At 36.7% G+C, this 25537-nt stretch overlaps 1 protein-coding gene across 1 annotated transcript in view; it reads left to right on the plus strand.

Moving 5' to 3' along the window:
• LOC145683385 (phospholipid scramblase 2-like) overlaps positions 1–25537 on the plus strand; it is a 1334370-nt gene that overhangs the window by 647544 nt on the left and 661289 nt on the right. Inside the window, exon 5 of the mRNA XM_081754718.1 lies at positions 9337–9444. Coding sequence (XP_081610844.1) covers positions 9337–9444 — 108 coding nt within the window. The remainder of the gene's footprint in view (positions 1–9336; positions 9445–25537) is intronic.

A 25537-nucleotide genomic window follows, 5' to 3' on the forward strand; every position in this document is an offset into this window, starting at 1 on the left:
CTAAAATACATGCCAACAATTGTGATTTTAATCATTATAAACACCCAGTTAGCTGCCACCACACATTTAAGGTTCATTGAAATCCCAGTTTACAATAGCGCTATTCATATATATATATATAAACTGCTATATATATATATAAACTGCTCCACAAAACTTAAGCAACTCGAAGGAAGTGGCAGAAAATAAAACGACACGATCACTGCACCAAGTATAATGAACAAACAGACGGTCCAGGTGAACAGTGCAACACAAGCGAAGACAAACAATGCAGTTAGGATGTACAGAGTGACCAAAAAGTGCAGCATAACGATACCTCAACAGGTGAAGGTGGATTGTGCGAGGGCATAGGCAGTCAATATGGCGTGTGACCACCACGAACAGCTATACAGGCACGACATCTGGTCTCCATGCTGCAAATCAAAGTGTTGATCAAGTCTTGCTGCAGATGGCACCACCCCTCGAGGAGAGCTGTTTGCAGGTCAGGGAGAGTGCGTGCTGCTGGATTGCGCTGCGCTATTCGCCGCCCAAGAGCATCCCACACATGCTCGATGGGATTTAAGTCTGGCGAATATGCAGGCCATGCAATACGCGTAATGTCTTCGCTCTCCAGATACTCGGACACAAGATGTGCACGGTGTGGGCGGGCATTGTCATCCATGAACAGGAAGTCTGGGCCAAATGCTCCGCGGAAATTACGCACATGTGTATTGGGAATTTCATCCCGGTACCGTTGTGCTGTCAAAGTGCCATGTTGCACAATATGGAGGTCCGTTTTCCCATCCAGCATAATTGCATCCCATACCATAATTGAACCACAGTCATAGGACGGCCGTTCAGCAATGAAGTTTGGATGATAGCGTGTTCCAGGATCTCTCCACACTAAAGTCCGACCAGAATCTGACGACAGACTGAATCTAGACTCATCGAAGAACATCACACGCGCCCATTGGTGTTCCCCCATGCAACATGTTCCTGACACCATTTGTAACTCGTACGTTTGTGCTCCCGTTTGAATGGCCCATACAGCACAGGCTTTTTTGCATAAAGACCTGCTCTATTGAGCCGCCGACGAACAGTTTCACGACTCACGCGTTGTCCTGTAGCCTGAAACAACTCATTGGCCAGTTGAGAGCATGAAGCTTGACGGTTATGTTAGGCAGAAATCGGTCCTCGTCGTCTTCGGATGGCCTCCTCCATAACGTCTACTGACTTCACCTACATTTTGGAAGCGACTCCACAACCTGGACACAACACATTTGTTCACGTTGAATTCCTGCGCCACTTCCACTTGCGATCAGCCCAATTCCAACCACCCAATTATTCGCCCGCAATCAAAGTCACTCAAATGTCGTCTACCAGCCATTGCAACGTGTGTACCCCACACAAAAGCCACTAACTCAATGCTAGGAGCCTCGGACACTACTGGGCTGTGGTGTACGCCTCATGGCATAAGTTGTTCATCGCGCTGGCAGCGGTGCTGCTTATGCGATAGATGCGATAGAGTGAGTGCTCGCCTTGCCTGTGTGTCTCTGTGTATTTGCATGCCACTAACCAGTGTTGAATGGGCCACACACGTCTCTTATACCACGTTCTCTCGGGTTGCTTAAGTTTTGTGGAGCAGTGTATATATATATATATATATATATATATATATATATATATATATATATATATATATATATATATATACCGCTACATTACGGTATTACTGCAACACAGATGTCCACATTACTGCAACACCAATCACATCTTATAAGAATAATTTTGGTCTGGGATTCATTACATGTGGCCATGACTGAAGATTAAGGTGTTTTAGAACGAATATAATCAATTTCGTTTTCTGAGAATGCCTAGAATTCTTTACCTTTATCGAATCTCGATTCAATGACAGTAACAGTTCCGTTAGCACAAACTTCCAGCTCGTTCTCGAAAGACTACATGATGTCTCTCTTTATAAAATTATTCTAAAGTTTTTTTTAAACAATTTTGAACGGCAGACAGCTTTTGCAGCAGCAAGGCATGTATGAGTATGTCTTTCACCATTCAGAACATTAGACAGAGTTACTCACCTACGCAAGTTATAAGAAGTTTAACCAAAGGCAGAGTGTATTGGAGTCATGGTTATTCAGGCCATGTCAAAGTCATTGTCCTACGAGCAGTTTGATATCATCGCAGGGTATCATCATCAAAGCCTGTTGGAAGAGCGTGACAACACACTTTTCGAGAGAATCTCATCACAACGATCCTTATAGTCGTTCACCCTTACAATCATGATTACCTGTACAGTGGCCCACATAAATTCTTGATGCACAAAGTCCGCGAGAAAGGAAACCCAACTAACACCTGCTCCAAGATTAATTACGCCTGGTAGAGTAGCTAGAACAGCAGTATGAAGTTGCCACACCTTTTAAAAGAACAAATTGTAAAGTGTGTTTTTTGTGTAGGAGTGAGGAGAAACGCTGGCTGACGAAATGAGAGAAGGGAGTTTTTGGATACTTTTACTCACAGCAAACAGCACAATACCAGAAAAATGTACGGACACCAGATGCACCGATGAGAGGATAACAGTCGAGGAACTTAAATAATCTTATAATTAACTCAAATGAGGGATTATTATAAGTTAACTTACTTCAAACGACTATGTATATATACGTATCAAATAATATATGGATAGATTATGTATTATGTTGTACGTTATTTTTAAAATAAACACAAAGTGTTGCGCTGAGTTTTTAAATTATTAGCAATAGTCCTACCTGCAAATCAATTAAAATAGAGTCGAGCATTCGGTGAAAGAGCCCAGCCTCCAATGCTAATTTTGGGTGTCTAACATGGCCTGAGTTCTTAGGTTCCGGCGCCACAAATTAATACGTAATATTACTTCGAAACGAGAACTTGTCCGGTTTCATTATTCGTTAAATAACTTTTGAAACTACTAAATATTGATATGCAGTAATTTATTCCTAAAAATAAGAAAGCAAAATTCCATAACACACAAACTAGTTGGAGAACCCATCCGTACTAAGCGTATTACCCCTTAGGTTGTAAATAAAACTGAATGTTCTTTGAGACACAAGGAGAAAAAAGGAGAATATAGTGTCAATAAACAACAATTTAAAAATACACGAAATTAACGGTTAATATCAAATATAGAACCATTAACAGAATTAACTCTGTAGCTCCTTGTCTTGATTCATTTTCTTTCTTCATTTTCTGGATTACATCATCACTGAATTTCTCCAATGGAGATTATCTTTCATTTAGCAGCATCCAACTGGAGTTCAGCCTTGTAAATGAAATATTTTAAAAAGTTGTTAACGACAAGGTGGAGATTCGAACTCGGATGATTGGTTTAGAAAACCACAATGCTAATCACTCACTTAAAGCGTTACTTATTTGGACGTGGTTAAATAAATAAACTTTTCTTGTCGCTCAAAACAGCAGCATCTTAATAGTCAAATTCAAAACACAGGAATATGTAATTGAGAACTCGGAGTGTAATATATTACTGTATTCACTTAATTATTAACATTATCATTTGATTAAAAATAGCATACGCAGCAAATATTTTTAAAACATATATTCTAACTTTTAAGAAATTATGAACACATTGAGACCACAAACACAATATATTCTGATTTAAAAAATAACGATGATGGCCTTAGAGCGCCATTTCGATGCGCACAAAAACGACGGTACGAAAGACGCACCAATTTTATGATTTCGATAGTTTTCCGAAAGACAGTATATTTCTTGGAGAGAGAACCATTACTGTTTTTTCGTTGCTCCTGTGATAAATTGTTTTCTCCAAAAGGGGTCCTTGAATGCTCCTCCCATTTTCCAAGGCATACAACGTCGCAAAAGATGGATTATCCACAAATCCTTTAATTTATAGATAATTTACTAAAAATATATTGACTTTGCACTAACTGTTAAAAATCTAGGAACTTTTTTGGAATTTATATTCTCATAGTTCGCGCATTTAGTCGTAGTATTCGCACATTCAGACAAATGCGTGATATTCTGTTGGTGTTTTCGAGAGAACTCCCCACGCCTCTTTTACGCGTCACTTTTCTTATTTCCCTTCAGAGCGTATGAGTATACTAGTGGAATAAAAATAGTTCGTACAAAACATTTAGTTTTTATATAACTGCATGATAATAAGAAATAATTGATTAATTACCACTTGATTGAAAGTACATTAATTATAATGACGTACATAATTGTGTATATAATTAATTATTATTTCCAAAAATACCCATTATAACGTATGATTCCCTGCTGTTGCACAGGAAATCAGTTTTGCGTGGGTTTGAGTGAGGGTACAAAAAAACTATTCACCGAAATACGGTCGGGGAGAGGTGCGGAAAAGTCTTGAGGGAAGAAACACCTTCTGGGTAGAAAAATTCCAGTCTTTCGATCTTCTGCGAATTCCGTCTGGCTAAACATTAGTTCCAAGAACTGGCATTGGAAATATGAGGGTTGAACTTTTATATCGAACATCAAATGCTGTATTTCCACACAAACATTTATTTCACTTTGACCTGCTTTTTCGTTTACCTGAATAATCTACGACGAAAATATGAGTAGCAGGTTTTAATTGCGGATGGGAAATTACGGAAGAAACACGTTTGCAAGACTCAAAGTTAAGAAGAAATGCTCATGCAACTGTATCGCACAATACCTTGAATTGTGTATCTAATATTCTACAATGAATTTTTGCAGTTCGGGAATCATTACACTTTTCCACACCTTCTGTGATTTCGATTTAATCTCCAGAAACTTCTGCATCCCAATTAATGACACTGTTAATATTTTTACTCAACATTACATATTCTACAGGAGAAAATGGGGTGAATGAATTTTCATTATTAAAATTTTGAGCATTACTAAAATTTTCATTAGCCGTACCAGAAGCACTCTCTCGGCAGAGCATTTCTAGAATTGCCTAGTGATGTAAGAGGAGGGAAGGTACGAGGTTGACTCAAATTGAGGTTACCAAAATGAGGAATTAAAACTGTTGGGCGTATTCCACCACTATCAACGCGCCTTTCATTAGTATAGTTTATATTTTCTTGATTTTTATATGTTTTGTGAGTGCCTTTACTTTCTGAATTTTGCTGAGAATATACATTTTTAGGTTTACCCTTATGTTTGGAACTTTGATTTTTACCTTCACGCTGAAATTGCTTTTTACTTTATTTTTAGTTTGATGTTGCCATTCTTTCACCTGCTGTTCATTACATTGTTTCTGCTGAACGTTAACCTGATTCACATGCATTCGTTTCTTATGAAATGCATTACTCGTTTTAAAATTTTCATTATTTTTTGATAAAGTTTCAAGATTTAGAACATCATTTAAAATGGTCTGTAAATCCAAATATGGCAACAAAACTAATTGTTCATGGAAATAGTTAGGGAACAGTAACTTAATTGTGTTCAATATAAATGCCTCACTAACATTTTTATTCAACTCTCAATTTCTATGATAACGATCAGCTACAAATTGGTAAACTCTACCGTCAACTTTGGGGTCATACCTTTTAGATTGCAGCACTGACATTTTTCCTGCTACAATTTGGTAGTAGATCTGTATTCAATATGCAGTTTCAAAATTTGGTTTCGAGTGAGGGTTAGTTGAGTTTGTAACATTTGTAATTCTTGTTTGAGGATAATAATTTCGTTTTTAACCTCCAAAACAATACTCTGAATCTGAATATACTGTTTTGATTCTTTTTCTCTGTCGTTAGCTAATTGTGATATACTACTACTATAGCGATCTACCATGTTTTAGTGAAAAAGTAATGATTCATTAATATGGTCAATTTCCATGCCACAATTAATCACACTACTTTCGTTCACTGTTATTTTTTTTCATGCACTGGACCACCTGTGCTTGGTGGGTTTGAATCTGCTTTCGATATCTGTTAACATGCTTTGGTAACAACATATTTTCTTTTCAAGGTCCATAATTCTACGGTCATGCGTGTTAGAAATTTTGTTGAAAGTCATGCTTTGTTTGTCTTAGAGAACTACTACTTTGGATTTCAACCTGCTCGATCGCTAGTGATAACTCATTCCGCGTTTCTGGTAACTGATTGCTTGCTTGAATTTTCATTTCACTAAATCGATCATTTACTTCTATTTTGAATTCCGTAAGTACTCGTCTCATACTTTCAATTTCTACTTTAATTTTTAATTTAAAAGCATTACACTCTATTTCTATTCTTTGCATATCGCTCGTAATCTCTTGAACTGATGTATCGGCTTTTCGCATATTTCAGCTACGTCTATCTTCAAACTATCAACTTGTTTAATTAATTCGTCATGGTTACTTTTTATCAACTGGTTAATTTCAGTTATGTCCGCGGACAACTTTTTCACTGCTTCGAGTAAGGTTTCCATTTCAAAAGTGGTTGACACAATAAATTATATATTACCCTACAAAACACAATATATAAATTAAATTTATGAAATGGCATTGAATATGCAAAGTAGCACAGTCCAAAGAATCAATTTTTCCTACTGAAACGTCCGTCCCTGTTCGGCGCCATTTTATGAGTTTATGAGTTCTTTTCTCGCTCGTCCCTGCTTGAGATAAGCCATTTTATGAAAGAAGTGGGATTCTAACATTGTATGTCCCTGTTTGAGAATAGCTTTATATCGTGATCCTAAGTTCGTTCCTAACTTCCGATAAGGAATGATCAAGGAATAATGAGATCGACCACCAATAATTATAAGAAAGAATCCACACTTACGGTCATCAGATTCGGGTGCAATCAATAACCACAAGAAGGCTGAGTCGTGTTCCCACCGTCACTGGTGAGTCAAGCACATAACGGTTACATCGATAATATATCTCTCATCGATAATTTCAAAAGGAATATTTGTGGGGGATAACTGACATTGCTGACACCGGATGGTTGGAGAGAAACAGAAAGAAATATGCCTTTGCATTGCGCTACTTTCAATGTACTTCACCTGTAACTTAATAAAATATTAAATCATGCACACAGTACAGTATAATACACATAATGAAAGAATAACGCTACAAACTATACCCAATAGCACTATTAACATATTATCACTTGATTAAAAATAGCATACGCAATAAATGTTTTTAAAACATATATTTTAACTTTTAGAAAATTATGAACCCACTGAGACCACAAACACAATATATTCTGATTTTAAAAAAATAACGATGATGGCCCTAGAGCTCCATTTCGAAAATCAGTTTTGCGTGGATGTGAGTGAGAGTACGAACAAATACATACCGAAATACGGTCCAGCGAAAGGTGCTGAAATGTCTTGACAAAAGGGGCACCTTCTGGGTAGAAAAATTCCACTGCTTCGCACTTCTGCGAATTCCGACTGGCTAAACATTAGTTCCAAGAGCTGGTATTGGAAATGTGAGGGTTGGTTAAAAAGTATATATAACGATATCGTTATTGGTTTTTCCCCTAAAGAATATATTCATACTTCAATTGATTTGCAGCTAAGATATTGTTAATTAACTATTATTTGTGTAATAGTTTCAAAACTCAGCACAAGGCTTTGTGTATAGTTAAAAGAATAACCTCATACATATACCGCATAATCTATCCGTATATTATTTGATACGCATACGTATATGTATAGTCATTTGAAGTAAGTAACCTTGTTTATATAATCTCTCACTTGAGTTAATTGTAAGCTTATTTAAGTCCCCTGACTGTTATCTTCTCATCGGCGCCTCTGGTGTTCGTATATTTTTTTCTGGTATTTTGCTGCTTACTGTGAGTACGAACATCCAAAGTTTTCTTTTTGTCATGTCGTCAGCCAGGGTTTCGCTCTACTTCTGCAAAAAATACTCTTTACGATTTGTTCTTTTGATAGGTGTGGCAACTTAATGCTGCTGTTCTAACTACTCTATCAGGCGTAATTAATCTTGGAGCAGGCGTTAGTTTGGTTGCCTTTCTTGCGGACTTTGTACATCAAGTATTTCTGTGGCCCGTTGTAGACACCAGTAATGATAGAATGCTCCTAAGGTTTCTTTAAACCGACGTAATTATGATTTTACCATCTCAACAATTTGCACAGAGTCAATTAAAACAAAGTCGCGCATGGATAAATATAGGGCTAACTGTTTTATTTTTTTGTACCCTCATCGTGCCAGCTGAGCCAAATAATATATGTACGTAATATCCAAACTAGAACAAGCCATACTGGTAAAACGAAATGTAACATATGTACGTAATAATAAAAAATCCATCATACTTGTACAGGTAAATGTTGCATTTACTCCAGTTAAATAAAATTTCCAACCAACATTTTAAGTACAGTAATTGTATGACATGGACATGCTATTATATACAGTTATTAATACATCAGTACAATAGTATGTCATGTGATAGACCTACCGGTAAAGGTAGAATGTGGCCATATTGGCAAAAATATATTAAATAGAAATCATTACCACTCACAGAACCGCATTAAAATTACAAAAAAGGAAAACTTTGCAAGGAAAAAGAATAGGACACGCTCACCAAAAGTGCCTACGTAGGAAGACTAATATTTCGGTCAATATAGTAGTGACCTATTCCTTATATTATTCAAACATTCTTTTGTTGTTGTGAAGTTTATACGGCAATGCTAAAAATTGTATGAATTTTATCTCAATATAATTTTTGGTCTTTGGTTTCTTTTATAGAGAATGTTTCATGTATGTGAGTTGTGCGTAAATATCAAACACCATAAATGCCATACGGCTGAGTAGCGATTTGCATTGCTACATCACTGAGTGATTAAAGACAAATTGAAAACAAGGAACAGGATGCCTCGGGATAACGAATTAACAACTACTGAACTAATATAATTCCGAATTAAAACTAATGGATTTCAAATGCAATCTAACCTTCTTGAAAGCGAGATAATTGGATTCGTTGCACTTGACTCGAGCCTAGCTTATTATTCAGAGCCTTTATTATTTCTTCATACCCTCGCCTTTGCTTAAGTGCATGGAATTAAAAAAAAATAGAAATCAAATTGGATCTTATTAAAGACTATAATATTCCTAACGAGCACTTGGTGATAAAATCCAGTGAAATTGTATATTTTAAAAATTATAAATATCCAAACAAAAATTGTATTAATTTCTTTAGAGGTTGATAAAACAATGACGTTTAGAGTATGCAGGATTCAAGTATCTTCCCTTCATTCTTTTAGTAAAATTAATTGTGCTAGATTCGATGAATATCTGATATGACATTTTGCTCACTTCCAACAGTACGAAATTTTGAAAATGTTTGTTAAATTTTAGTAACATATGACTCTGTTTGCTTTATTTTGCAGATAGAGGTTCGATGCTTGAACCGGAACTAATGCCCAATTGTACTGGTTTACAATGCCTTTCTGCGCTTGATCAACTTATAGTTAAACGAGAAAAAACAGCTATGAATGGTATTTATAATCTCTTGTATACATGATAACTTAGAAAAATTATTGGTAAAAATAAAACATTACAATTTAATATTAGACTCCCTTTAACGTTCCACGCCCGCTTTTAACGTGCCTTTTAGGCAAATGGATCTGGATATTTAGACAAGTTCATAATGATATAGAAAAGTATTTTTTTAAAATTTTTTTTATGGAATCGAGAGTTTAAAAGAAACAACAATGTTGCCACCGAAATGTTATCTGGCAAGGAGCCGAGCGAGGAACCCTATGCGCTAGATGTAAGAACTATACTACTTATATATCTTCACTCCTAAACAGTATACGGATGCAACATCTTGTTTGTTACTTCCTGCGAAAATCATACACATCCAGGGAAATCATACCACACCGGTTTCCATCAACTCAAAATGGGTGTTGAGTTTAAAAGTTACACCTGTATATATATATATATATATATATATATATATATATATATATATTAGTCAAGGTGCTAAAATCTAAATAAATGTTTCGCTCAACCTGCGATACATCTAAGGTTTGACACCCACCACAGTTCAGCAGAATGTGTTATAAAAACACCCTAGGTAGTAAGCCACTTCATATTTTGGTATCAATAATTTTTCGACGATATTTTGTAACTTTATCACTTGCCTTCTGTCACATTAGAAAGTCGTTGCGTTAAGAAGAGAATAATTCTGACTTGGTTGGAGTTATTTAAGTAATTTTGGTTCCAAATCAAAGAAAATAAAATGCTCTATTACATTTACAGACAACAAATCCCGAACGAAACCAAAGTCACGTGATCACAATCCAAAAAGACGTACACAAAGTTAATGAAACCAGAGTTTTATGTTACTCCTGAAATTAGGGTGGTATATATGAACATACTAGGAAGAATGTGAGATGGAAGTTTCTTATCACTAATTTTATGGACTTCATTTTGTGTTTTTTTATCACGGTACTCGGTCACGTTTGGGAGTAGTTAGATTACAATACACATAACTTTGGCTAGAATGGAGCGATTTAAATAAATTTGACAGGAAATGAAAGGTAATGAAATGCTCTAAAGAACAAGCATTACGCGATCACTACTGCGTTGGGTGTTAATGGGTTTATACGAGTCGATGTTGTTTTTGATCAATATAATGAATTGTCAATGAAAGCTGGAGAACGTTACCGAACAGGAGTTTCTACAAGACTAGAAGTCCGGATAACGTCATAAACCACAACAATATCAAAACAGTAGTCGAAATATATTGCAAAGTTTAAAAATAAGGTGAATCACTGTAAATTCTGAATAACAATTGCTGATATATGGTACAAAACAAACTTCACGCAGGACAGCAGATAGTAAATTGGTGGAGGATTCAGGAATGTGAGAAGAACAGTACTGTTAACTAGAGGACACTGTTAACAATTGTCCGTTCTAACATCGGATAATGGAGAAGTATCTACGTGTTTACTTCTACATGCTGAAAAAGCATCTAAGAACCACAAAAAGTTCGTGATACAGTCTGCTGACACTATGTAGCTCTACTATGCACTACACACTTAAGCGAAGTTGAATCTGAAGAATTGTGGTTTCGTACAAGAGTAAAGATAAATTGCTGTACATTCCGATACGCAAGCTGCCTGTTGATTTGAGTCTTAGAATATGTGGTACAATGCATTCCTAATTGTAAACTTCAAAAGCTATTTTTAGTTAACTTCATTGTTCGTTCGTATTTGTTGTAACTTTTACTGTATATATATCCTTTCCTGTCTGTATACACAATATTCTTTACTTCTTCATATTCTTCCATATATTCTTCATGCACTGACAAGTTGTGATTATATGAGCACTTCGCAGTAATTTGAAAGTAAAGACCCTGCAAAATGATGCATGAAAATCAGCTATATCAGAAAGGTTGGGTATGAACGTAACACAAACTGAAGATACTATTTCAGAATATGAATCAATCGTGGGTAAGTTTTACACAAAAGTGAGAAGGCTAGCCTCAAAACTGATGTTGAACGATGCCTGTCATTCTGCCAAAAGAGACAGAAGAACGAGCTGCTTCTTTAATAACAGACGGTCTGCTGCAACAAATGAAGTGTACAAATTAAGAGGCGAATTTCAAAAGAAAGAACCGATAATTATAATTATAATAAATTATAATTTATTATAACCAACTGGCAATAGTGATCGGATCACGCTTGCGCAGTAACATCACTTAGTCCATTGGCTATCAAACAACCATAGTTTTGCTAGTCATCTGATTGTTTTTGTGAGTATTGGAGCTGTTAAAATGGCTGCGAACATACACAATCCCGGCAGGTGCGAGGTGCGCTCTGGGATTAGATTTCTTCATGCCAAAGGACAAAGTCCTGCTGAAATTCATAAAGAATTGTGTGCAGTGTACGGAAACAGTGTAGTGAATGAAGGAAAGTACGGCAATGGTGTCGTGCATTAAAAGAACACCGTACAAATTTCCACAACGAAGAGAAGAGTGGAAGACCCAGCATTCAGACTGACGAGTTGGTGCAGTGAGTGAATGAAAAGCTTAAAGAAAATCGTCGCGTCACCATTACTGCTCTACACATCGAATTTCTAGAGGTTTCGCCAACAACATTGTTTCGAATTGTGACTTTCATTCAATATTTTGAAGAAACTGATGAATTGAAAACGGCAGTATTGAAGTGGCTGAGCTCCCGGGCGGCGAACGTCTCTGCAGAGGATATAAAAAAACTTGTGCCACGGTAGAGAAAGTGCTTGGAAAATAATCGTGACTATGTTGAGCATAAAGTGGATATGTACTTGACTCAACCAATAAAACAATGTTCCTAAACTTACTTACGTGTTTCCATTTAAATACCGGCCATTTCTTTTAAAATGCGCTTCGTATCATTCTTACATCTGAAAGAAAACTTTATTTTCAAACACGGATGGCACAACTACGATGGTGTTCTAAACCAGCGTATATGACAAAAAAGTCAGCTCCAAGTGGACTAACTGAAATTATAGTGTGTCACTGTTTCAAATTACGTTGTGTAAGGAGAGACTGCCCTACAAGATGCAAAATCTTTGACATAGGGTAGCCTGTTGTTTTATGTCAAATGAAGAATGTCGAAACCCAAATACACACATATTTATATATTTAAATAACTCACAAGAGAACATCTTATATTGATAGTAGCATTGCCAATTCAAACAATGTGTAATCGATAGAGGAGTGAAGAAAAGTGAGAAATCCAAAGTTTTACGAGCCGACAACCAAAAGCAGTAGATACAGGAGAAAGATGAATCTAGGATCATGTGAAGACAGCAATGCAAAAGATACACTGACACAGAAAGAGCTTCAAAATAATTAAAGTAATCAAAATGGTTTTACACAACAATATAGTAAGCAAACATTGTACCCACAGACATGCTCAATAACATCATATGTAATGCAGTGTTGCCAACTGAGCACAAAATGAAGTATTGTTAAATGGCACGGTATTCAATACTCCAGTCTGGTTTTGAATACGGCAAAATTCTTCTTGCGAAATGAGCGCCGTGCATCTGTTTAGCATAGTTAAGCTACCACGTTTTCTACCAGAAAACCTATAACACATAGTTCATTCTGTTCTACAAACACGCGGATACTAAGCTCATCATGGAAACCTGCAGATAGCGATGATAGCAGATGAAAATCCGCATATTCGAACGTTACGCTTGAGAAGGATAAAAAAATTACGCAGCCAGAAGACTTCGAGATGAAGAGCCCACGTGACTTCATTGTTCCGAAATTCAACTTTACAACTTAAAATTACTACGACACGATTAGTTGGCCTAAATGTCTAACAGAGCAGTCATTCACACTAAACATAACGTATCAGCAGCTTGATGAAAACATCCGAACTTTAGCTACTCTAAAAAGAACATTCCCTTGACATAGTCAAGCAGTGGAACGCACAGTGAAGCTGGTGTCCGAGGCAGCGTCAACAAAATGCTGCCAGAAAGCAAGATTTATCTACGTTAAGCCAAAGACCAAGCTCTGAAGTCTAGAGCAAGAAGACCAAGAAGAAGTAAGTGTTTAAGGTCAAATGTCAACGTATGCCTACTGGGTGGACGGGTGGGCGGAACTCGATGAGCAACCACCTCCCAGTGGTGAGTTCTGGGTTACATTGCATACAGAGCAAAATAAGCGAAGAGCTGCACAAATAAAATCGTGTTATATCAAGGGATATGCCTCTAATCATCATTAACGTGGCATTTCAAACAAAATTTTTACATTCATTCCCACAACGGAGCTAATGTGGCTGCACTTGACTCATAAACATTTTAAAATTGTTTACTGGCATTGCAACAAGTTTCTTTTAATAAAATAATTGTATTATAGCCATCAGGCAACTGTAAAAACGGCCACAAGCAGATTTTCTGTCATTGGTGTTATGAGTGTCGCCTAACCAAACACTTAAGAAACTTCAAGTCCGTTGGTGCAGGATAAGGGTTTGCCCTCAAAAAAAAAAAAAAAAAAAAAAAAAAAAAAACATCAGTAAGGTCGGTGCCACGAATGGTACTTTTTCCGCACTAGCCACCATCAAATTTCCAACAAAGGTGCAAAACGCTCCATCCTATTACTTAGGCTATTTCGGTAACTAGTGAAAGTATGAAAAAATGAAAAGGGAGAAATGTTGTTGGAAAGTATGTGTTTTCAATCTAAAATGTTGGCATTTTCTTAATTGGACCAACCGTTTGGTCTCTACCCTGGTATACCGCCCAATGGAAAAGAAAAATGCAACGTTGGCGTATCTTTGTTGCACAACAATGAAGGTATATGCGTGTTGTTTCAAGTATCCTGTAACAAGGAGAACAGAAGGGACGGACACAATGAAGGATATGAAGAAAGATCACACGCAAAGTCGATCCGAGGCAGTGGCATTGCCATCAGATGGGGAGGGGGCAGATACGAAAAAGAAAAATGAGATGAAATGAAATGAAATCTTTGAGTTTTACGTCCCACGATTATGCCGGTTAGGCTAAAGGAAAAGGTGATAATGAGAGATGAATGAAATGGTGGAATGAAGAAAGTGGGAGGAAACAGGAGAACCCCGAGAAAACCCACGCACACGGTGTTTGTCCACCACAAAGTTCACTTGGCGGAGCAGCGTTTGAAAACGGGACCCCAAGCACCAGAGGTGAACGCTCTACCACTTTTTTCTTTTTCTAAGAAAATTTATTGTAACTCAAGAATCAATTACATTGAAGTGGTTATGCTTTCGTCACAAAAAAAGGAAGTTATGAGAACAAAGAGTTGGCTATAAAATTAGCAAATAGCTTATTACGTACATCCTTTGCTAATTTGGAATATTCTTTTTGTAAATACTGTACACAGAAGGCTCCCCCTGCTTCTAAGTTGGAATTAAAAATATATTTGACGGTCGTTCCTATATACCAATTGACACTATGTTGTTTACTAACGGGATAAAAACGATAATCAGGTCTTAAGACTATGCTAATATTTATATTGCGTTCCGAACTACGAGTAAGAATGGCTAAAAAGTGACGTAACTGAGACCAGATTTTTGTGGATTCCAGACATGTCGTGATTCTATGAATCAACGTATGTATATTGTTACATCTATTGCAAAGAGCATCAGGACTAAAACCATATTTGTTTCTCTTTTCTTTAGTATCAATAACATTCTGGACAATCATAAACCAGATAGATTTGCTGGCAACACTCAAGGTCGAGTCATTGATATTGGCCCAAATATTGGACCAATTACACAAGCACTCATCCAACACAAACTTAGGTGGGACATATAATCTAGTCATTTTAAAACATACAGCTTTTTACTACTTAAAGTTTTAAAATCAAAAAGCTGAGACAGATATATATAATCACACAAAACAGTTTCCAAGTACTTACAGCTTTGAGGGAGGTCAGCCATACACAGGGGTAGACTCCTGTCTGTTGTAACGCCCCTTCCACCTAGCATACACAGAATGCTTCCAGTCCGACAACTATTATCATTCAAAGAAATAATAATAATAATAATAATAATAATAATAATAATAATAATAATAATAATAATAATAACAATCGTCAGACCGAATGCAATCCGATTAACACCTAGTCGATGGGACATTGACCGGAAAGTTTAGTTCTCCATCGTACAACTCGTCAGTGTGAAAGTTAATTATCATTCCAATATTTCCAAAAACCACAGTAAATTCAAATATAAATAGGAAACAAATTATTATATATAAAACCAATAACGACAACAGAAATTCAATTTTAAATAACAAATTTATTAACAATCTTGGGTTGTGTATTTACACTATTGCGTTAGAATAGTGTAGATACACTAACGAAATAATCCAACAAAAATATTATTTAAAAAAATTACTATCAAAAAATCTGAGTGAATCTATATGCAAAAATGTTTCTTTAATATACTTGAATTCTAAATAGTAATATACTTTTAAAAATTATTCTTCAAAGAAGATTCCATTTTTTTAAGCAAATATAATAGGAATAAGTTACGTTAAATTCCTCTTAATATCAAAGATTGTCAATAATAATTCTAACAATGTTACTTTGATTTCAGAATTAATAAAGTCAAGCCAAATTTCTAATAATTTTTCTAGCGCGCTCCAAAATTTCTCTTTCTTTACGAATTCTAACAATATCAAAGTTACTGAAACAATCAAATTCAAGAAAATAAGTATATATAATCTCTCTTATGAACTTATTAAACAATTCTTTTTTTTATCTGAACTCTCAGTCTCAAATGTTATAATAGTGGAATGAAAATGTTAAAACTTCAAATCTTCATTCATTCAATTCTCAATCAATACTATATTAATATCTTTTATTACTCTTTTCAATAAACGTGGAATGAGAATGTTAGAGGAAAAAAATATTTGCAGTCTGGTTTTTAACGGCAAATTAATCTGAATTCTCAATATGGAACGTATATTAACTATATACTGTAAAAGAAACCAAATTAAACTGGAAATATTGGAATTATTACGATTTTCCAAAAAAGGTCAGTTTTATCCCCCCTTACTACTTAACTGCGCGAAAGATCAAAAATTGCAGAAAAATCTGGAAATTTCCGTAAGGGTGATAAAACGTTGGAATTGCAATAGCAATACAACCTGGAGTGGATCTCAACCTCACAAAACATAAATTTGACAAGCCACCGCCACTACTTGTAATAAGTCAGAAATTACACTCACCTCGACTTGTTTCGAATATGGATTTACCTTCTATGTGTAACCCTCGCTCTCTTTTGGTAGTCAGGTTTCCCTCTGAGTTTTTCTGGTATTCGATTAAAATCAGATTGGTGGAAAAACGTCAGTTCTCGAATGTAAAGTAATTCCTACCAAAAATCTTTCTGTGCTTTAGTTTCCACACGAAAATGTAAAGCAAGAAAGACATATTACTGGCATTTAAGCTGACTACACCAGCTAGTGCCCAACAGTAATTACTATTAATGTGATCTAAGCGGGCTTTCACTCGGCACAATAGGCCACACACAACACTGCCCTTTAAACACATTATTTCTCCACACTAGTAACAGAATGTGGAAATAAGCTTAATAAGCAAATAACTAACTATCTGTGCTATCAATTCACAAGCATAAAACACACTCTTAAAGAAAGCTTTCACTCTCCTATTCACTTTCATAACTTAGCAGCCACAAAACGAGGAAACAAAAAGAACCCGTCTGACTTGCCACTACGTTTGCTTCCGAGAATTGAATAGTGAAGGAATAAAACATTCCTTTTTCCACTGATCACTTTGTTAAATATAACTGACACAACACCAATATGATTTCATCGATAGACGTCGATAATACACACATCACACCAACAGGAATAACAACGGTGAAAAATTCTCAAAAGAGAAACCCTGCCGAAACGAAAGTACAATCCATAAACTGAACAACCCTCCGGTTAGACCAATACGAACAGAGCTATCTTCCGACTATACAAAACTCCGTCTATACAATACTCGGTCTGGGCAATCTTCCGGCTATGCAACACGAACACAAGTCAAGTAGGTACGTAACCCACTTTTTAGCTTGTAGATTCGGTTTCGATGACCACGCCCACTATTCGCGACTGCAATCTTCTCCTCTAACAGTCTTTCCAACTGTCTTTACTTAATTTTTCAACAAGCTTCATAATTTTTTTCTTCCTTCCTTTTTTACTTTTTTTACTTTTTCTATTCTCTAAAAAAAAGAACATAATAAAGCAAACCAATGAATCTTACATACTCTATAGTGACTCTTACAAACAATATGATTAACTCAATCTAATTTTACAGAGTTTTATCCTTTATTGGATTGAATTATTCTTGTGCCGTGTCCATATTCGTCGGCCTCATTCCGCACGAAGCCGACACGGCACACTGTTCGTGCTAATACGTAAGTGAGCAGTTGTTGTGTTACACTATTAGCTTCGTCTGTGTACAAGGTCATTGAGCGAGTAACATACAAACTGGCAGCTTTTTCTTGCACATTGAACAGACCGATGCCACCTTGTGAATGTAAACAACACATTACATCGTATTTAACACGAAAGACCTGATGTTTCCATAGAAACCAACAACATAAACTTAGAATTTGTTTTCCTATGAGTTGAGGCATAGGAAATACACTTGCCAAATACCAGATTTTGCTTAAGAGATAAACATTTATAAATTTAGCTCTACAATATAAACATAGATTTCTGGATTGATTTACATAACCTGAATGACGCAGTGTGTTTACAATTTTCGTATAGTTATGATCAATAGTGTGCATTATGTTTGAATAAAAGGTAATTCCTAAAATTTTGATACTGTCGGCCTGAGGGACGGTATCTATATCATTAAAATCAATACTATTATTTATGTTTAACATATGTGATTTACAAACATTTAATCTAGCCCCAGATGCTACCTCATATTCACAAACACATTCCATCATGAGAAAATAATCTAGTTAAAAGAGACAAAAACTGTTACATCATCTGCATAACTAGCCAGTTCTATAGCAGGGGTAATAATATTTAGACCAGTTAGGCGGTCATTCATAGCATATAACAAGGGAGCAAGGCTAATAGCAAAACTCAACATTGAAAGGGGATCACCTTGTCTTATTGAACGTTTGATGGGAATGTTGTTGGATAGGTGACCGTTAACATTTAACTTCGTATGAGCGTCTTTATAAAAATATTTCATCCATGTAACAAATTGTTCATTAAAACCGAATTTTCTGAAAACAGACCATAAGTACGAGTGTTCAATATTATCAAAGGCATTTTTAAAGTCTAAATTTATCAGAGCCGCTTTAAGAGCGCAATCATTACAAATAGTAATACTATCTCGAATAGTTAATAAAAGGTGATAGATGGTTTTCTGTTTAACAGCCACATATTGCAAATTTTGTAATAACTTATCCATGTAGTCCTGTAGTCTGTTTTTAATACATCTACTAAAAAATTTGATATCTGTATTAAGAAGGGATATAGGTCTATAATGGCTAACATTAGATGGTTGAACAGTTTTAGGGATAAAGACCGTGACGGCTGTATTAGGGCGCTTGATAGTCTCTGAGGCAAAGAACCGTTCATTTACAATCAATGTTAGTGTATCGCCCATTATATCCCAAAATTTAACATATAAACGGCCAGAGATAGAGTCGGGGCCAGGAGATTTTCATTTTTTTGCAGCATTTACCGCTCTTTGTACTTCATTTTTAGTAAACGGAGCACACAAAATTTTATTGTCTTCATCATTTAGGACTGCAGGCACACTGTTAAGTAATTTATTTTCGCAGCCGGTAGCAGCAGCAACACCAAATAACTGGTAGCAATAATCATACAGGGTGTTAGGAATATTGTCCTGAGTAGAATGAATAGAGCCTTGAGCATCTGTGAGTGACGTGATAAGTTTCCTCCGTCCACGTTTGGCTTCTGTTAACACATGTGTAAGAGAGCATTGTTCTTCTTCCGGAAACCCTGGAACTTTACTACGTAACCTAATCCCTTCCATTTTCTGTTTATGGAATTGTAATAATTTGGCTTTGTATTTACGTACAGAGATAAGGGCCGAGCGATTTGTCATCGCTTCAGTTTGTGCCTCTAATAGACATCTATAATAGAAATTATAAAGTTTTCGCTTATCAGCATAAATTTCAGAGGAATGCCACCTACAAAAGCTTCGGATTTTGTCCTTACAGTATTGATTCCACCACTCAATATATGTTTTAAACCACTTATTTTGTTTAAGCCAATAAGCCCACTTTTTAGAAAAGAGCTGACAAAATGACTCATCATTGAGCAGACTTTCATTCATGTGATAATATCCCCGTCCCCGAGCAATCTTCTGGCCATTAATGTTAATTTCCATTGTTAAACAGAGATGATCAGTGAAACACGTGGGATATCGGTATACAGAAGCAACCTGGGATTTGAAGTTATCATTTACATAAATCCTGTCTATCCTTGAGCTCGAAGTTTTTGTAATAAATGTGTCCCCCCTTAAATCAGGGTGTTTGAAGTCCCACACGTCTACCAAAGACAAATTCTTTACTAATTCATTTAAGGTAGGGCAATAATGGTAAGTTTGTTCTGTTGTGTGAGTTATACTTGAATTATGTTCTCCGCCAAACATAACATTATTTAGGCCACTAAAAAACGACGCTACCTCATTTGCATAAACATTATTCCGTTCTTTTCTATTATGGCTTCCACTGGGCGCATAAACATTGATTAGAGTTATATCATTAACCTGACCTTTGATAATTCGACCATTAGGATGTAATTCTACATTTGTAAGCGGGATGCCTTCTTTAACCAAAATTGCAGTACCAAGCCTATTATATGTACAATTATTATATACATTATATGATGGATGTACGTTTACAATCTTTGGACCAACTTCTTGGAGAAAAGCTACATATATTTTAGATTTAAGTAGAAAGTCATTGAGAGCTTCAAGTTTGACTGGCGATTGTAATCCGTTGATATTTATAGTTGCTAGTTTTAAGATAGTACACATAAATATTGTTATAGGAAGTTGTCTAATGTTAGCAACACACTTCATAATACCACACCACTATTTGGCTGCAAGCACTGTGTTTCTGAATGTTTAGGTAGGAGTAGAAACTGTTGGTGACTCACCTGAAGAACGAACTGCGGTATCAGGTAGATATTCCGTACTCACTAATTTAGCTACAGACGACCGGGTGATCCTAGGCGATACTTCTAAGGGTCCCTGATCCGTCTTCTTAGATTGTTTTACTTGAGCTATAGCCGTTCCTGCTTTCTTCCGTTTCTTGTCTTGGGAGGCTTCCTGGGAATTTCGGGCATCAGATCCTTTTTTTCCCACTACGACAACTCACAGGGGAGAAAGGATGATCTTTTTCCTTGGACTGAACTGGAAAAATGGGACTTACAGAGGAAACTTCCGATACACTATAGATGCACTCTAGCTTCTGATCACCATCAACAACACTAGTGGAGGAGGAATCACTGTCTATCAAAAGCTCCTTTGTATCTTATTCAATGACAACTTGATGTTCCCGTGGAAAATCTGACTCAGCCAGTGAAGAAGTACCATGTAAAGCTGGAGGGGCTGCAGATGAGGTCCTGTCCTGACTATCACTAATAACCTTGGGAGAGACGTTTTCCTTAATTTCTCCGGAACATGGTCGGCTAGGAACACTGTCTATTGGCACTATCGGAGTAGTGTTTAGAGAACGGCCCTGTATCACAGGGGTAGTAAGCTCAGTCATTAACTTTGGAAAGTCAACATCTGACGTTAAAGTAGGCAAATTAGCAGGTTTAACCACATTAATTTCTGGTGTTGGCGTCACCCGAGAGCGTTCTTTATCACTTTCAGTATGTTCTATGGTTGTTGAAACAAAGCCCCGTTTTTGACGCTGAAAACATTGATCTTGTAAATGATCTCCAGATTGGCAGTAATAACAAGTACGGTCCTGACCGAAATAAGTTACTAGGAACTTCTGGTTACGAATATCCAGGAAGGACGGTATAGGTTTAAACAAAAACATAGTCACGATCTTTCGTCCAGATCTAACTTTATAAATATGAGTATCGTCATAAATTTCGTCTTTTATACTTTTACACTCTCCATAGATAGACAAGGCACGCGTGACATCATTATCACTATATTCCGTGGGAATGGCATGTATTCGCACATAGGTTAAAGGTCGATCAGCTAATTCTAAAGTCACTGGGTATGTTCCACTATCATCTTGAAATTTAACACTATCACCATGATCTCTTAACAATTTGTCACACAACAAGAAAGACAATAACTTAATATACACACATTTACGATAAATATCCAACTCAATACTTAGTATTTGTTCTTCCTTTAACTTAAACGTATTTTGAATAAACTCATGGATTTTTATTGTGGACGGACGGTTAGGAATCGCACGAAATCCTAATTTTAATGTATTGACACGTTTGATAGACATTTTATAATTCTAAATATACTCACTAGTCACCACTAAACTGAAATATATTAAAATCAAGTCAGCGTAAATTCCAAGCAAACACAAAGTACACAGGGCGCATTCAATGCCTCTCGCACGATACGACACTGGACGGACGACCAGCGAAAGACGAGTTACCTCTTGGGCAGCTAACACGCGAGTCGAATCCACTGAGCCACCGCGGCCCCAAATACGAAAAAGAAATTGAATTGAATTTACTCACGGCAAACTGGTATTAACTGCCTAGTGGTGTCAACGAGATGAGACGATAGGACAAGTGAATAAAATTTGAAAGGGCATATGTACCAAAACCCTAAAACTGTTGAAAAATAGATAAACTTGAGCTATCGAAATACAAATCTATTCTACCTATTGTTTCACGTAGATTATGTCTCATTATTCACTTAATGTCTCCTCTAGAAGCAGAAGCACCAGTTTCCACACGAGTTTAAATTAGACGGATTAATTATCTTGTAGTCAGCCGCTGGTGTAGTGGTATCGTGCCTGCCTGCCCCACGGTATTTGGGTAGCCGAAACGTGGCACCAACCTTTCTTCGACCAGACATCCCAAATATTTTCCTAGTTTTAGTCAGTTCTTCAGCGTGCATGTCGGGATAGTTCCTTGTTTCTGGCCGGAGCCGCTTCGTTTTCCAGACCTAGATTCACCAAAAGGTTGGATGTGGTGTGGGAGGGCCAATTTGTCCTTGGTGGTGAGTATCATTACTCATTTACACGTCTCGTCTCGGCTCATAAACATGGCGCCTCATATCATTTCGTTGAATAATTGTCTAGTGCCGTGTATGAGTTTTCGAAACGATAGTAGACACGATAATGTTCTGGTCTCTTGAGAAATACAACTTATAACATTGGAAAGAAATTTCAAAAGTAAAAGCTAGTTATTTGAGAGGTACCATCGCATTATTGGTCTGATGGGCGACAATGACATACCATTCTTATTCCTTTCACGAACGAATGTTATGAGGAGAAAAATTGGGAGAAACAAACACATACACACACGCATACAAGGGTTACCGCACCTAATCTAACCCATCCACTTCAAGTAGCCTACCTGTTGGAAGATTCTGAAACAGGTAACAATGCTGCAACTGTGCTCAGTGTAGATGTTCGAAGAGATATCCATCTTCTTTTGCACAAATTGCCGTACAATAACATAACGCTCCCTAACCCGTTGCGGAGCCTGAATGGTAATAGCAGCGCAGGCCTTCGGAATATTTGTTGTAGAACAGGAATTGTACGCAGGCGATTCTTGTAGAAACGAATTTTAAGTCGGCTTACAAAAAAAGAATCAAGCAGTTAAAATCAGGCGATATCGCTGTGATTCCTCCAGAACTCATGCCAGATCCGATGTCTACGAACTGCTACATCCATACATTGTCGAACATTGGACCTGTAATGTGGTGGTGCACCATCTTGTTGGCAGTAAAATGTGTGCAAATAAGGTTCCAGTATTGCTTCTAGCATGTTTAGATAGATTTCACCTGTTGATTTCTTCTTTAGAGAAAAAAGACCCAACGAAACATTGCCGCCAATTAGCTACCTGACATTTACACGGGGTTTAACTTGATTATGAGAAATGTTTCATTATGAAACGCTATGAGGTTTGCTGTATGCCCAATTCAGGTAGCTTTGTCTGTTAACAACTCCATTAAGATGGCATTTGTCTTCGTTAGAAAACACTATGTTAGCCACAATTTTGGATTGTTTATATTGTGTGCGTTTATACTATTCACGGAGTTCACATCGTCGGTCGACATCATCTCCATGCAATCCCTGCACGGAATGTACCTTGAAAGGATGAAAATGATGCTTGTGCATTCTTCTAGTGTTACTCCCTTGGGCCAACTTCCGTATCGATCGCGTTATGCTGCACATAACATTAGTCAGTATGTCAACGAGTATGTCATCGTCGGTTACGGATTGCTGTCTGCGGTCCGTAAACTGCCAGTATCCTTGAAGTGTGTCGATAACTTGCCAATTATTGTATGTGATGTCAAATGGAGCTGTGGATAGCGGTGATAAAGCTGTTTCACAACCGCACGCATACTCAAACTGTATCCGCGAAAGACCATTTCTGCTTCGTTTGCAGGTGAATACATAGGCACTATTATTCATACACACAGAGACGTACGGACGCTAATTCAACACATCACTTAAATGAACATACAACGGAACAAACAGAACTAAAGAAAGTGAAAAAGTAGTGTGGTGTTGATCGTGAATGGTTACGTGAGGCGCTACATCTCAGACAAAATAGGCATATCATAGCAGTATGTTCATTTAAGGAAATCGCACAATATTTCTGCAATATTTGAGGGTTTCCTCCCCTCATGCTTTTGTTCACCTTGAACGGAATTCCGATCAAATAACGCACATTCGAGCAGCTACTGTATCCCGATTCAGGTATTTCCTTCTATTGTTCATTTGATTCATTTCGATTATATCCCAGTTTCTATACTGTTCGAAGTAGCTCAGTCAGTAACGGGGCTAACTACGATAGAGACTATTCATGGTTCAAACCTCGGTCACAATGGTACCCGTTGATTCAGGCTGAATCTATTTTTATTCAATGTTCAGTTCGGACAGTCAATAGAAGCGTAAACATTCAAATATACAAGAGGACATTGAACTAAACGCTGTTACTCACATACAAACTTACATACATGACTTCAACTAAGTTGCATTACATTTTTTGCAGATAATTTGTTTGATCAATTTTCCTCTTCCATTACCGCACACTAGTTTCTTACATCTTTTACACACATCTGTAGTTCTATTTTGGTTTCACATGCGCAGTTGACATTGTCGTTTTTTCTTAGGTTGGTCATCTTCCGACAAACTATCTGATTCTTTTTCACTACAAAACGTTTTTCTCAGTTTCTCGGCCAAACTTCTCAAGAATGTTCGTCTGCTCATTTTACTCCCGTTACTTTCGTATACACTAACCAAGAGTTCAGACATGGTATATCAAGTACATTGTGCATCACATAAACATGCCATCTTCGACATGCTGCTCTTACGCTGTACTTTCTAAGCATTTGATCAGCAACATCAACTCAACATTTTGTTTGGTTGTAATATATTATTGTTTCCTTTTTTTTTACTTCGGATATTTGAACTGTTTTTTGCATGGAGCTTAGAACAAGCACACTTTTATTCTTCTTGTACTTATAAACTGGTAGCGTGTTGTCCGTTTCATCTCTGTACACTTCTGTCTCATACAGTGGTTTATGTTTTTGATCAACACACGCTTTTCGCACTCCCTTTCGTGTACTTCTCATTGTACCCACTAAACTACTTCCACTGCTCTTCAAAGTTTCAACCAAACGTCTCCCTGTGAAGAAGTTGTCACATGTTACGTTGATACCTGAGTGTTTGTAAGGATCCATTAATTTCAGCACAACGTACTCACCTAACTGAATGTCACGTGGTCGTTCATTGTCCTGTCCGAGATACGGAAATCTATTGAGCACATACTTTTAAGTGACGTCTACTAATAACCGACATTTTAGTCCAAATTTATCTGGTTTGTTTGGCATATATTGAATAAATTTGCAACGAACGTTTGTAGGAAAAAGTTGTTCATCAA

The sequence above is a fragment of the Thermobia domestica genome, chromosome 4 (assembly GCF_964235325.1).
Source record: "Thermobia domestica chromosome 4, izTheDome1.hap1.1, whole genome shotgun sequence".
Taxonomy (NCBI): Eukaryota; Metazoa; Arthropoda; class Insecta; order Zygentoma; family Lepismatidae; genus Thermobia; species Thermobia domestica.